The following is a 15,163-nucleotide window of genomic DNA, read 5'->3' as shown; positions in this document are numbered from 1 at the left end:
TCCTTGATTTAGGAGTCTCTAGCATCTTCTCCATACCTCCATAATGGGATTCATCACATCATTATTTAACTGAACACCTCAGACCTCAGACAGGGATTTGTTTGATTTCTATACTTCCGGTGCTTGACATAATGCTTTGAGCATGGAAGATTTTTGGTAAATGTTCACAGAATAAACAAACATTATACAAGTGGTATATATACACTGTAAGTGATATAAGTCAAATCTGGCATTCTTGGGAAAAAAAAAAAAAAAAAAGACATTCTTTTTTAGGTTCTTGTTTTTCCGGGAAATATACCCTTTGCCATGGCTGAATCTGAAGATCTCTTCACAAATATCCAAATCCAACACTGCAAGTCTTTTTGACAAAATTTGCCTAAATATCCAATTTCTGATTAGTCTGGGTTTTCAGGGACTCCAAAGGCCACTGCAGTAAAGAGGTGGGTGTAGAAAGCTTTTCCAGTTTATTGCTCATTATCTCTCCAAAAAAGAGGAGTAATACTTTTTATGAGGCTTATTACTGACTGCTTCATCAAGAGTCAGTGCTTCAAAACTACAGAGAAAAGACATGGCTATTATTGCTAAAACTTCTTGTCTTTATAATCTCTGCTCCCTTTATTCTCTCCTCTGTCATTCTCACCTCTTGTATCTATGAGGCCCAGAGACAGTAGTTTGCACAAAAACACAAGAAAGCAAAAAGGGACTTGGAGAGGAGGCAGTTTGCTTTAAAATGGGTGATGAAAGCACTTCAGATAGGTCGCTTTCTCACAGTGTAGATTATTACAGTGATTTCATCACAGATGTCACTTCTTCCAGGAAACCTTCCAAATCTCCCCCAGATTGAGCCCCTCCTTCCCAACCTCCAATTCTCCCATGGTGCATCATAGCTTTCTCACTGGAGAATGTAATGCACAGTTTTACAATTGCCCATCCATTTATCTCTATTCCTTAGTAGACTAGAAGCTTAGGGACTGAGTTTTGCTCATTGCTGCACTTTTCGTGTTCAACCCAAAGTCTGGCCCAGAACAGACCTAATTACATGTTAGTAGAGTGGAAGAAATAAATAAATGAATGGATCTCAGCAACAGCATTTGGTGTGTGGGCAATGAACCACATTTATGAAAGTAAAACTTGCTTTATTTGTTTCTTCAATTTTTGTTTTGTTTTGTTTTTTCCTTATTTGCCCCATTCTTTCTCCAAATAGATTATGCTAAGAGGCTGAAAACCTCTGCAGGACATTCACTGCCTTCCAGATGCATGCACACGGACACAACCACAGCCACCTTGCTCACTTTCTCTTACCTTTGTTGACTGTTTGCTTAAAGTCAGTCACAGTCCCCAGGTGCAGCACCTGGCAGATCACCTCCTTCCCCACCTGATTCTTAGGGTCTTTGATATGGAGGATGCTGGTAACAGACGTGGTCCCATTTGGGTGAGACAGAGTCACTGTACTATTTTCAATCCCTGACCGAGGGACCTTCCAGAAGACCATGGGGGCTGGGCGGGCAGTGGCAGAGCAAGTGATATTTAGGTGGTCTTCAGAGAATTTGTAGTGAAGGGATACTATGGGCTGTACTGGGACAAAAAATAAACATGATCTGTTATCAGTTAAGCACCTGGTCTGAGACCTGCAGTCTCTCAGAGAGATGAAGGAAATATGCTTATAGAAAGATAATGGAGGCTAGAAAGATAGGGTGGCATATCCTACCCAAACTGGGGACTTTCCAGTTCCTCTTGTGTCTAATTTTCTGATCTGCAGGATGGAGACTGGCCTAGTACAAACCTGGGATGAGAAAGACCCTTTCTGTAATTTGTCTGTAGCAGAATTTGTCAGATGGACATAGAGTATTGAGAAGTCAGATGATACTCTTCTCTCCCAAACAGTCCTAATTATTCTGTTCTCTTCCAGGGGCAATGCAGCATCTCTGCCTTCTTCTAGGTATTCCTCTTAAATGGCTTGACAATAACCACCAACCAGCACTGCCATACATGTGTCCTGTACCTATCAGAGGCACTAGGGCAGTTTTGGAACAGAGAGCCCATAGAAAGGCTACTGCTTAGAGATAGCCATTTTCTTCTTGGAGCTGGACCAGTGAATTAGATGCATGGCGGAGAGCTGGAAAATCCCTTTTTGGAAGAGCTACACAAAGTGCGAATTTGGAATTCATAGCTAATAACCATAGAAATTAAGAAATGACTCTTGGAAGAGCATTGGAAATCACCTGATTAAATTAAGAAAAAATTACTAGCTCATGAGAAAATTGTTTTCAGGCCAGCTGTAGCCTGTAACCTTTTGAAAATCCCCTGACTAGTGAGTTCATTTTTGTTAGAATATAGAATTTTTCTTTTCTAAGCAAACGTAAACTTGTCTTTCTGTGGTTGGCTTTGGAGCCCACAAGATAATTAAATGGCAGTGCTAACTGAAAGCCTGGGCTGTGCTTATAGGTTCAAGAGGCAGGTAGATGACACTGGGTTGGGGAAGTAGGGCTATGGAACTGTGGCTCTGGCTAAGATTACTAATGTCTGGGCCGGGCGCGGTGGCTCACGCTTGTAATCCCAGCACTTTGGGAGGCCAAGGCGGGCGGATCACGAGGTCAGGAGATCGAGACCACCGTGAACGGTGAAACCTCGTCTCTACTAAAAATACAAAAAAATTAGCCGGGCGTGGTGGCGGGCGCCTGTAGTCCCAGCTACTCGGAGAGGCTGAGGCAGGAGAATGGCGTGAACCCGGGAGGCGGAGCTTGCAGTGAGCCGAGATTGCGCCACTGCACTCCAGCCTGGGCAACAGAGCGAGTCTCCGTCTCAAAAAAAAAAAAAAAAGATTACTAATGTCTGTGAGCACTGGAGGAAGGGAAACAAAAGTGAAAAAATACGAATATGGTTGATGGGCCAGACTGAGTGTTGAGGTCCTATGATGTATCAAAGAATGGCTTACATGAAAGTTATAAGTTGTGGCTGGAAAAGGTCAGTGTGGAAGAGAACAGAATTACTAGCTTTAAAGCTCAGAGACGTCTGCTTTTCAGGAAAAAAAAATACAAAAGTCTATGAGTGAAGGAAGGAGACTAAAAGAAAGAAAGATGAGAGGAAAAGAGGAAGAGAATAAAAAGGAACACAAATGAGAAAAATATGACAGAAAAAAAGAAGAAAAATTAGATAGGAGGAAGGAAAGAAGAAAGGAAAGCAGAGAGGGAGGAAAGGAAGGAAGGAGACAGGGAGGAAAAACAGAAAAAGAGAGAATGAAAGAAGTGGAAATCAAGAAAGAAACGACATAAGATTCTACAGAGAGGACTCATTATAGGCAAAATAAGTAAAAGAAATTTCTTTTGGCATTGTCCTATCTCCCTTGCATTCTCATCTACTAAGCCTTTTCTTCCCTGTGGGCAATATTATTGGCATGATTAAACTCTCACCTTAATATTCCTAATAACCATAAGTTTGTCCTCTACTCACTAAAACTACTGCCATGTGTGCCACGCTCGGAAGTAATCTCTTAATCCCGCTTCCTAATCTTTCATCTCAGCTGTGTGTCAGTTAAGAAGAATCTCATCAAACTAAGCCTCTTGGATTTTAAAAGAATGCTCTTGCCCAGTTATATCTTTAGTTGGCATCATTTCAGGTATGAAAAGGCTCTGCTCTATGTGCCCTTATCAATCCTGAAAGAGCTATCTCCCCAAGCAAAATGAGAAGGACAATCATAACTGGCTCAAGGCTAGTCCAATCTGGCTCTGTCCTTAGATCCAAAAAGTTGAAGTTGTAAGTGACCCTAGAAATGATCTATTTCACACTTATTGTCCAGACAATGAAACTCCAGTGGAGTGTGGATAGGACCCTTCTAGGGTTGCATGATTGCTAGTGGGCAAAGCCAGATCTGAACCATATCACTGCTTATGGAGAACTTGTTGCCCTCACCATTGTCCTCAAATTTCTCCTGTTGACAGCAGGATCCCTCAGAGAAAAGATAGCTCCAGCCAAAGAACTCAGTGTAGCCCCAAGAACTCTCCAAATAATCATAAACACAGCTATAGTAGACATGAAAGGCTATCTTCTCATGACCCTTTCTGTGGTTAAAATCCTGAAAAACTGGGCACTATGGCTATGTTCCAAACATTCTTGAAAATAGTATTTCCAGACACAGACAATGATTCTTAGAGACTCTCACCATAGACGGTGAGGCAGGCTGTTCCTGAGATCTTCCCAAAACCAAAGGTATTAAAGAGACACATGTAACACCCTTCATCCTCCAGGGTGATATTCCAGAAGGTGATGGTTGAGTTTTGGAGTCCCAGCTGGGTAATGTTTATCTTGTCCTTATAGGCAGGCTGGATCACCACCCCATGGTTCTCGCTGAAGGTGACCATGTTTTCTGGGCTTACAGCTTTCTTTTTCTGCCATGTCACAATGAGGGCTTCCTGGGCATTTTGCAGAGAGCATTTTAAGGAAGCAGGTGTGTACAGCTGCTCTCTTTCATCCTGGGTCACCACTTGCACTATGGAATCATAAAAGAACATTTATATTTAAAGATTGTAACACACATACACTTTTTCCTGATTATAAATAAAATGTATATTCAATGTCAAATATAGAAAAGATAGAGAAAATGCAAAGAAGAAAACATTTATTTACATTCCTACATGATGCCAGAGAAATAGATAGGTTCAAATGTTTGTTCAATCTTTAAAGAATAGTAGCAGAGTAGAAAAACAAGAAAGCAACTCTCAGTTACAAGAAATTGTGAATGATCTGTGTAAGCTGCGAAGTAGGTACAATGAGATTGAAGATGTAAACTGCCAGGTAGGATAGCAGCTTCACCAATCTTGTCCATGCTTGGAGAAGTAGAAGCAAAGAGCAGGAAAAGGCCAAAGGATAACAGGCAGAGTGACCACTTCAAGTAAAGAAGATGGAGCAGCCCTATGCATTCCACACAAACACACACACACACACAATCTACAAAGGAAGCAGGTGGAACAGAGGTGTTTGCCTCCAAGAAGCAAGAGTGTATATAGGAACATAGGTGAAGAGATTTATGGGACAATGTTCTGGAGGATCTTGAAGCTTTGGCACACAAATAATAATTTACACACCCTCCGCTTTCACTAAATGCTATGGTGATAATTTCTTCCCTTCCTCAATATTAGCAACTCATACTATCGTACATTATTTGATGGAAAATCTCAACATAAAAACGAATAGCCAAACTTTTCAGAAAGCCAATACAATGAAAGAGAAATAATAAACTTTACAAACCCAATAACTCATACAAAATGAGTAAAGACATCATAAGACAATAAATACTTTGACATGAATACATGTGATGATATAAGTGTAATAAAAGCATTACGAATAGTAGAAATTAGAGATATAGAAAATGAGAAATGTAAAATTGCAACAGATTGGCTGACTTAGCAAAATGGATGCTACTGAAGAGTAAATTAGCAAAAAGTAAGAACAGGCTGTGAAATTATTCTAGAATGTAGCACAAAGAGATAATGATATGGAAGGGATTAAGGAAAAATTCAATAAGTAGACTCGAATGTTCCAAAATCAGTTCAGTAAGACTTCTAAAAGGAGAGAAAAAAAAGAATGGAAGACAAAAACACTGTAAGAAGGGAAAAAAGTATTTTTTTTTTTTTTTTTTTACAGCCCAGAGGTCCTTTATTTTTTTTTTTTAAACACCTATTATGCCATGAATTCATAGGGAATAGGTTCCAGCAGCTCAGGCTCCTTCCCATTGGTTCTCACAAAGTGTGCTTCTGTGGGTGGAGCAGGCTGGCGCTTTAGTTGAACCCAGGTACCTTTCTCTTTGGCTTCTTTCTTTTTCTGATCATTTTCCTTCACACGTTTCAGGAAGCTGTCTCGGCTCTTAGAGTGCTTAATGTGCTCAATACGCACATTAATTCTCTTGGCAAGAATCTTGCCCTTAACTTGTTTGTTTACAACAATGCCAACAGCATGCTGGGTAACATTGTAGACTCTTCCAGTTTTGCCATGGTAACACTTGTGGGGCATTCTTTTTTGAACAGTACCCATTCCCTTGATGTCTACAATATCACCTTTCTTATAGATTTGCATATACGTGGTGGCCAAAGGAACAACTCCATGTTTTCTAAAAGGCCTGGAGAACATATATCGGGTGCCTCTCCTCTTTCCCTTTGTGTTTGTTATTTTGGTGAATTACTGGAAGATGGCAGTTCCAGCCGAAAGGACAAAAGTATTTTTCAAAATGATAAAAGGAACAATCTAAAATCAGATCTATTATAGTAATCACAAACCTTTATGCACCTAACAACATAACTCCGAAATATATAAAACAAAACTAATAGAATTACAAAGAAAAAAATTTAAATCCACAATCATACTGAGAACCTTCAATTTAATATATTTAAACAATTGTAAAAGCAAAAAAGTTAAATAGGAAATTTGAAAAACTGCCAGGTACAGTGGCTGATGCCTGTAATCCTGGTGCTTTGGGAAGTCAAAGTAGAAGACTCACTTGAGGCCAGGAGTTCAAGGTCAGCGTGGGCAAGAGATGAGACCCTTATCTCTACAAGAAATGTAAAAATTAGCCAGCCGTAGCATCATGTACTTGTAGTCCTAGCTACTCAGGAGCATAGGACAGGAAGATTGCTTAAGGCCAGGAGTTCAAGGTTGCAATAAGCAATGATCGCACCACTGTACTCTAGCCTGGGTGACAAGGTAAGTCCATGTCACAAAGAAAAGAAAATTTGAAAAACAATATATATTTATATATATACTTTAGGTATTTAATATTATCAATGTTTTATATGTTTATATTATATACACTATATACTTTATATGTATGTAGATCTCTCTCTCTCTGTGTATAAATATAAATTTCTTCCCTTCTCCAATATTAGCAACTCATACTATGATAAATTATTTGATGGAAAATCTCAACATAATAACAAATAGCCATACTTTTGAGAAAGTCAATACAATGAAAGAGAAATAATAAACTTTACAAACCCAATAACTCATACTAAATGAATAAAGATATCATAAGACACACACACACAGACACACACACACACTTTACTCAAAGAAAGGATGTATAAACTTTTCAAAACACACATAAAACATTCCTCCAAATTGAACTCAAAATAGGCCACAATAAAGTTGCTACCCTATGTATGGCCTTGAACACTGTTCATAATACAATAAAATTAGAAATTTACATACTTCTTTTTAAGTCTTAGGTACACCGGAAAACATAGAAAAAATCATAAATTATTATAACTGAATGACAATGAGAACATAATATGCTAAAAATCTATAGAAATGGGTAAGACGTGCCTGGTGCAGTGGCTCACGCCTGTAATCCCAGCACTTTGGGAGGCCGAGGTGAGAGGATCACTTGAGGTCAGGAGTTTGAGACCAACCTGGCCAACAAAGTGAAACCCTGTTTCTACTAAAAATACAAAAATTAGCCAGGCATGGTGGCGGGCACCTGTAATCCCAGCTATTCAGGAGGCTGAGGCAGGAGAATTGCTTGAACCCGAGAGGCAGAGGTTGCAGTGAGCTGAGACTGTGCCACTGCACTCCAGCCTGGGTGACAGAGTGAAATTTCGTAGAAAGAAAGAGAGAAAGAAAGAAAGAAGAAAGAAAGAAAGAAAGAAAGAAAGAAAGAAAGAAAGAAAGAAAGAAAGAAAAGAAAGAAAAGAAAGAAAAGAAAGACAGTTCTCAGAGAAACATTTAATTCTAGCAACATTTAATAGAAAAGAAGAGATAATGAAAAATGAATACTTACTTCCAAACCTCCTACCCTCCCTTTCAAATATCGCAGTGAATTAATAAAGATAAAGACACTAATAAAATGGTACACAAAATGTAAACTTGATCACAAGCATCGAGACTTGTTTTTAAAGACTGATAATCTGGATAAAATGTTGCCAAGTATAAGTAGAAAAAAAAAAAAGAAGGCTGAGCAAACAAGCAACTCCCCCACAACATCAGGGAATGAAAGATGGGAATAACAAATACAGGTTGGAACACCTGAGTATTGCATAATTCAAAACTAAATGATGTGTACTCTTGGAAGATGTGAAAAGTTCTGGGAAACTATCTGTTGCTAGGATTGAGGTTTCTTGAAAGTTTATTGAGATTTTGCAGACCAGAGATTTGAAGAAATTACTGCTTTTAGAAGGCAGAGTGAAAGGGGACTCGAAACTAGAGTTCAACTCTTAGATGAGTTTTTTTTTTTTTTTTCTTTTTGATCATGGAAGAAATCGTTTAGGGGAAGTTTACAATTCTTTGCTACCTCTATGGAATCTCACTTAGATTCCTCTGGTCAGTTGATAAGTCCTGTGATGAATGTTGTGGACCAGAGTTGGAGATGGGCATGAAGCCCACCTGATCTTCACCAGCATCACCCACATCTGTGGAGGCTGATGCTGAGCAACATCACACTGCAAGTGATGAAAAGGCCAGTGGTAAAGTGAGTGTGGCCTCCCAAGGAACTGAGGAGGAAGAGCTAGGAACTTCAGTAGATAAGTAAATGGCACAACCAAATTTGTTATAGAACAGATAATATGAGCCTGTATAACTTCTACATTTCATTGTTTTCTACATTTTTCTGTAAAAAGGTAACACACCCAATTTTAAGGCTTACTGCCAGATTACTTTCCAAAAAGATTGAATTCAAGCATTCCCATATCTTTAAAAACAGAGGAAATCATTATTTGTAATTCAATTCAGTAAGTGAAAAAGACATTTTAAAATAGAGGATTTTTTCATAAGTCTGGTTCATATACTATGGAAATGGCTTCTAAATATCAAAGTGTGCTTCTACATCAAAAACAAAAATGTGGAAAGCAGAAAGAATCACTCCAACTCCTCCAGGCAGATTACATGCTTAAATCATTCATGCAGACAAATGGAACCAGCACAGCACAAACAATACTGGCTAAATGTCTTCACCCCAGAAATTGTGTTTGCTGGGCTCCAAGAAGGGGAATTGAGCTTCTTTACCTTGTGCTGTGCACAGCACCACTGCTGCCATGCCCCAAACCAGGCTGTAGGTAGACAGATGACAGAAGGGCATCCTGATCACCTGAAGACAGAAAGCAAAGTACAGAAATGGGGGTTTGGATTTGGACAAATCCAAGGAAGCTTCAATCTAATCTCTATTTCAGGGAATGTTGTAGCTAAGTTTTTATCCCCCAGAGAATTTTGGTTTTGTGGGAGCAGAACTTGAGGTTATAAATGGAAGAAATAACAAAGCATGCTCAGGATATGAGGAGGGAAAAGCAGTAGGGTGGCTCCAACACAATAGCAATCCCTGGCAATTTGGGGCCTTGCTTCTAAAACCACCGTTGTCAAGAGCGAGGTCTCAAAAACATAGGATCACTGGGGAAAACAAAGTGCCTTAAATAAATACAGAAAATGCTGAGAATACAAATGTTAGACAGCATCCACTTCCCAAAAAATCCACATCTGTTAATATTAAAAATGTAACTCAGAGGGTAACCCTTTTCAAGAACATTATTTGACTGCCTTGAATTTTGTTGAGGTTGATTTTAATTCTGCAAGTGTTTTATATAAACTGCATGTTTTAAAAACCAGTACTGGCTTTAATTTTTTCTTTCGCTGACTTATTTTCATGTGTCTGGGCAGAAATCCTCGGCCTTCTTATAAATCATGGGAGTATTTAAGATAATGCTATTCTGGGCATCATCCTTCTATAAAATAATAAGTCAGGGTAGAGGCAGTTGAACTTTTCTCTGCAATAGTGCCATGGATCCATTCATATGGTCTGTATGTATGTTCATACTAAGGGGCAAAGGCAAGAAATGTAACTTTTTCCTTTATTTTTTCTATATTTCTATTTTTCATAATACAGATGAGTAAAAAATGTAACTTTTATCTGTTTTTAACTGAATTTTATTTTTATTTCAGTTACTATTCCAACTGGAGATAAGAATTTACTTCCAATCAATGTTGTATAATCTCTGTCAATTCAGTCTTTCACCACCACAATACCCCATAATTGTCCCAATCTCCAGCATTGCGTCTACATTCCTGGGGGTTCACAAAATGCCCAGCTATAAGACAGGACTGCTAATCATTGATTACAACCATCTATTATGCTAGCATTTGCTAAAGTGGCTGTGTTCCCCTCAAGTCATCACTGTCATTAGTTTGTGCAATTATTGCTCACAAGATGAACTGGTGCTTGCTCATGTTCTTCGAGGCTGTCCCTGGGTTCCCCTTGTGCTGGATGAAAGGAAATTCTACAAGGCTTTCTGCCTAAATTCCTGTGTATCAATTCATCTCTGTTTTACTGTTCACTTGCCATGATGGACAAGCATGGTGCTTCCTACAGTCCCTTTAGGGGACTGTGAGACACAGGTATTATTTTTTTCTTGGATCTTGACAACTACTTGCAGGTTCTATTTTCTACTCTCCTGAACTTCCCATGTCTGGGGCCTGGGCACAGGGCCTTATTTTGGGGATGCAAACTGGTATCTGAGCATAGACATCAATCAGCCCCATTTTGCTCTCCCAGCCTACAAAATATTTATCTCCCTGAGCCAGAAAAGCTGGTTCCTCCATCACTCTGCATTCATCGAATCAACCCTTTCTAGCATGAACATTATATCCTTGGTCTTTTAGCATTTAGTCATTTGAAACTGGAATGCCAAGTCTCTTGGTATTGCAAAATTTTGGCTTTTGAAACTAAAATTTATTTTCTGCTTAGTATTCCTTCTCTAAGGCAATGGAAGCTTAATTGTCTGATTTGAAAGACCAGAGGACAAAAATAAAGTACTGGAATAAAAAATCACACCAGATGATACATTAAAATAATACTCCAACTTATATTTTGCATAAGGCTACTAAGCCACTAATACTAACATTTATTGAACATTTATTATGTACTAGGCACTGTTCTTAGCACTTGAGATAAAGCATTTCATCCAATATTTCATATAAATCTATATAGGAAGCACTATAATTTTTTTTTTTTTTTTTTTTTTTTTGAGACGGAGTCTCGCTCTGTCGCCCAGGCTGGAGTGCAGTGGCGCAATCTCGGCTCACTGCAAGCTCCGCCTCCCGGGTTCACGCCATTCTCCTGCCTCAGCCTCTCCGAGTAGCTGGGACTGCAGGCGCCCACCACCACGCCCGGCTAATTTTTTTTGTATTTTTAGTAGAGACGGGGTTTCACCGTGGTCTCGATCTCCTGACCTCGTGATCCGCCCGCCTCGGCCTCCCAAATCGCTGGGATTACAAGCGTGAGCCACCGCGCCCAGCAGGAAGCACTATTATTGTCATCATTTGCAAAATAAAGAATGAGGCACAGAGAAGTTAAGTAACTTGCCCAAGGTCACACAGCTGTGAAGTGACAGAGAAGGGATTTAAGCCCAGGCAGTCTGGTTTCAGAGCTCATAACCATAATTACCACACTATCTTGCCTCCCCTATGTATAAAGTTTTGTTGGTTTAAAAATTTTGACACATCATCACAAAAGTACATTGTTATTGCCTATGACCAAATCATTGTGAGGAATTACCAAACTGCTATTCACACAGCAGTCCCTGCTTCATTGTCCTGCAACAATATGTTAAATTCAATTTTGAAGCTGTTTTTAAAAAGCATTTAAACCGGTTTCCACAGAGTCAAGGAATCTCTGAAAGCCATCAAGTCATTGTCTAGAAGCTCTGCTAATAATAAAGCGTGACCCCATCTGTCACTACCTGCAGCTCAGCACCTACAAATATGCTATCAAATCTCATGTCACTGTGCTTTCCACCTTGAACACCAAGCTCCACTTCACCATTCTTTCAATGACTTGAAATTACCAAGCTATTTCCTACATTAGTTCTTTTATCTTTCCTTCTGCCTAAGATGCTGTCAGTTGAATAAAGAAAAGAACGAATGATGAATAATTAAATTTATGAATAACATCAAATTAATCGTCATTTTACCCAAAACAGCTACTTTTTTGTACTTTTATCTCCCAGGCACTCAAGTCATCCAGGATGAATCATTTTTCCCCTACCTAGATATGAAATTAGTCACTTTACACATTAGATTCTTGCATGTGAAGTGTCTGTTCCTTGGTACCCATGTGAAGTGTCTGTTTTTTACTACCCTAGTCTCAGCTCATAACACTAAGTGTTTTGTGCAGTAGTCTTGTCTTCTATTGGAACTGAACTTTTGCCAATATAGTTGGCCCACTGTATCTGTGGGTTCTGTATCCATGGATTCAGGTAACCACAGATGGAAAATATATTTTTTAAAAAAGCATCTGCACTGAACAAACATAGATTTTTGTCATTATTGCCTAAATAATACAGCATAAGAACTATTTATATAGAATTTACATTGTATTAGGAATTATAATCAAGAGATGAGTTTATATATATGGGAGGATATGCATAGGTTATATGCAAATATTACAGCATTTCATATAAGGGACTTGCACCATCCACCAATTGGTATATGTGAGGGTCTTGGAACAAAGCCCCCATGGATACCAAGGGACAACTGTACTTCTTTCATTTATTCTATTATTAATCATCTCTATTGAGTCTGACTTCATGCCAGGCACTATGGTAGGTACTTTGGAGACAGTGGTACATAAGGCGGATATAGTCCCTAACTTAGTTAAGTTTACTATCCAGCTTATGTATTTACACACTATTGACAGATTAATTTTCCTTAAATTCCTCTTTGCACAAGATGCCATCCTCTTCTATAGCCCCTAACTATCTAGAGAAAATTGTTCAAAGTTCTTAGCCCGTTTTCGTTCTTGCAAATTCATTTCCATTGCCTTCCTATGCATCCCCTCCCTGCCAGCTAGCCTTTTCTACTTCTAAATGCACCACACAATTTCCCGCCTTGGTATTTTTGCTTGAGCCATTCCTCCTACATGAAATGTCTTCCCCCTCACTTGTATTTATGTAAGGTCTTACTTTTATGAGCCTGATTACAGTCATCTTGCTATACAGATCCTCCTCTTCGGAAGCATTTTCTGCTTAGGTCTTTTGGAAATTTTAGTGCTCCAAGAAGATTCAAGCCTCTTCCTCCAGTGCCAAAGGGGTCCTATCTCCCTTTGTCTGCCATGCCACAGCTTCCAGATCTTGTCTGAACACACCCATCTGCTTTCCAGTTTGAAAGATGACTACTTCCCAAATATACCCACCATATACCCCACACCCTGAGACACTGTTTCCAGCATGCTTACTACCTGTCAACACCCCTCACCCCCCACCACTCCCCCAGCTATCAGTCTTTGATTCTTGTCAGTGAAAAAAAATATAGCACTAAAGCAGACTTGACAGTTTTGAAACTACTCTTCTTTCTCAGACTGAGTTAAATTCCTGAGGTTGGGACATTGGCTGCTTGTTTCATTAGAAACAGTCTCTTATTTGGCTCTGTCTATTCTTTTATGGTATTTAGCAGTATGATCATAGTCTTCCATTAAGTAGTGGTCTCTTTGTGCCTGTCTCATTGCCTCCCAAGAACCTCAATATCCACTGAATCCTGTTGCTTTAGCAGGATGTCCTGACCACTTTTTCCTTAATAAACTCATCACGGGCATCCTTTTCTGAAGTTATATGTTCTCATCGGCTCCTGTTTAGCCCCATCTGTTGCGACTATAATTTGAAGCTTATTTCTAGAATATTGGACCATAATCACTTAAATGACCTTGCTTTAGGGTCAGGATCATTGTTAAAGGGTGGTATTCTACCTGTGGGAATCCCATCCCCTCATTCTCAGTGTTTGCCTTAACTAAGCCCTGTTTTTGCCATTCCTTTTGCCATTCCTTTTAGATACAATGACTTCCCTGCTGGAATTCATTTTCCTTATCACTCCAAGCTGGGTCTTTCTGTTTGTCTTTCAATTTTTCTGGGATTTTTATTGTCTTGTGATAGCCTTCTTCCTGTGGGCTTAGGAGCAGTGGGTGGGGGAACGGAGTTCTCAAGGATCTAAATCTCTCCTCCTTTACCTGCCACAAGGATTTCTCTTCCTTTTCCTGTCCAGTGGGAGCCACTCAATTCTAATATCCTCCTACTCAACGGATTTGTTAATTTTAATTCTGGTCAATACATGCCCTTTTCTTTCCTTATGAAACAGCCATGACCTAAACTTAATGAGGGAAATTTCAAGAGGAAGTACCAAACCAATTCCAAATAACAGGTGTTTCACAAACATTAATCTTATATAATAAGCTTCATTTTTCCTCTAGCAAGAGAAGTTACTAACCAAGTCCCTTCATAGGTAGGGGTAGAAAATTACCTGGTAATCATTGATGGTGGTCTTTCCTAGGAGTGTAGCTGTAAGGAGAGGGCCCCCAATTGTCCTGGTCAGGGTCTGTGGTTTGAGATCAATGAGATGATAAAAATTGGAGCCAATATTGTCTCAGCTCTCTTGGGGCCAACTTGTACCCTAGAGGTGGTTGTGTGTGTTGAACACCAGAGCTGTCATGGTCTGGGTGAAGACCCAGCATCATGTTAGAGACTGGCCTGCTGGAAAAGGGCTCTTCTTCAGCACTCACTAACTGCCAGAGACAGGGAGTCTCCATCACTATCTCCATCACAGTGTTCCTGATGGATCTTTCAGGATAGATGTCCTGGAAGGAATGATGTCTCACCTCCCCGTGGCCTATCCCAAGTGCTGCCACATACCTGAGTGTCTTCTTGTCTTCAGCTAGAGAGAACCAATCACTTAGACTGTCATCCTAGACCCCATGCAGTGGCATCATAGTATACAGTAATACTGATCTTCGTGATGTAAGTTGCTTTTTCCTTACATCTCTAAGGCTACAGAGAATTCAAGATTATATCATCTGAAGGTGCCATTAGGACAAATTATTCTTTGCAGATATATTTTATTATTCGATACTCAAGCATACCATAAGCATGCTATGCCTTCCTTGTGACTTCTCTTCCTGTCTTCATAGGTCTAAGACTAATAACATAGTCACTGCTCTTTGAGAAATCCAAGATGATTCAGCTGCCTGAATACATACTCACAGCCTACAAAGATCTGCTCACTCTGCCTGTCCACTGCTGGGTATTATACTCACAAAGGCTTTGGTTTTGAAGTGAAAAAAAATATAACTCGATAATTTTCTCAGTGTTACTGAGACTGTTTTATCCTATCTAATTATCTAGGAAAGTCAGAAAAAATCAGGCAAAATGTT

At 39.4% G+C, this 15,163-nt stretch overlaps 2 protein-coding genes across 7 annotated transcripts in view; both read right to left on the bottom strand.

Moving 5' to 3' along the window:
* Positions 1-15,163, bottom strand: part of CD200 (CD200 molecule) — a 256,287-nt gene that overhangs the window by 14,298 nt on the left and 226,826 nt on the right. For 3 of the 6 annotated variants that reach the window (XM_063630070.1, XM_055260285.2, XM_055260286.2), the window contains 3 exons: positions 8,986-9,067; positions 4,160-4,486; positions 1,303-1,575 (listed from right to left, as the gene is read on the bottom strand). In XM_063630070.1, the coding sequence (XP_063486140.1) occupies positions 1,303-1,575; positions 4,160-4,486; positions 8,986-9,058 (673 nt within the window). In that variant the 5' untranslated portion in view covers positions 9,059-9,067. Of the gene's footprint in view, positions 1-1,302; positions 1,576-4,159; positions 4,487-8,985; positions 9,068-14,256; positions 14,332-15,163 lie in introns of all 6 variants that reach the window. The other 3 variants (XM_055260283.2, XM_055260289.2, XM_055260288.2) reach the window with 3 other exon arrangements.
* Positions 5,636-6,171, bottom strand: LOC134735504 (large ribosomal subunit protein eL21-like; the record flags this gene model as incomplete). Its single annotated transcript, XM_063630802.1, has 1 exon — positions 5,636-6,171. A coding segment is annotated over one exon (495 nt), but the record flags the coding sequence as incomplete, so codon positions are not given.

The sequence above is a fragment of the Symphalangus syndactylus genome, chromosome 21 (assembly GCF_028878055.3).
Source record: "Symphalangus syndactylus isolate Jambi chromosome 21, NHGRI_mSymSyn1-v2.1_pri, whole genome shotgun sequence".
Classification (NCBI taxonomy): Eukaryota; Metazoa; Chordata; class Mammalia; order Primates; family Hylobatidae; genus Symphalangus; species Symphalangus syndactylus.
The sequence above is the reverse complement of the archived record's forward strand: the minus strand, read 5'-3'. Positions and strand labels throughout refer to the sequence as shown.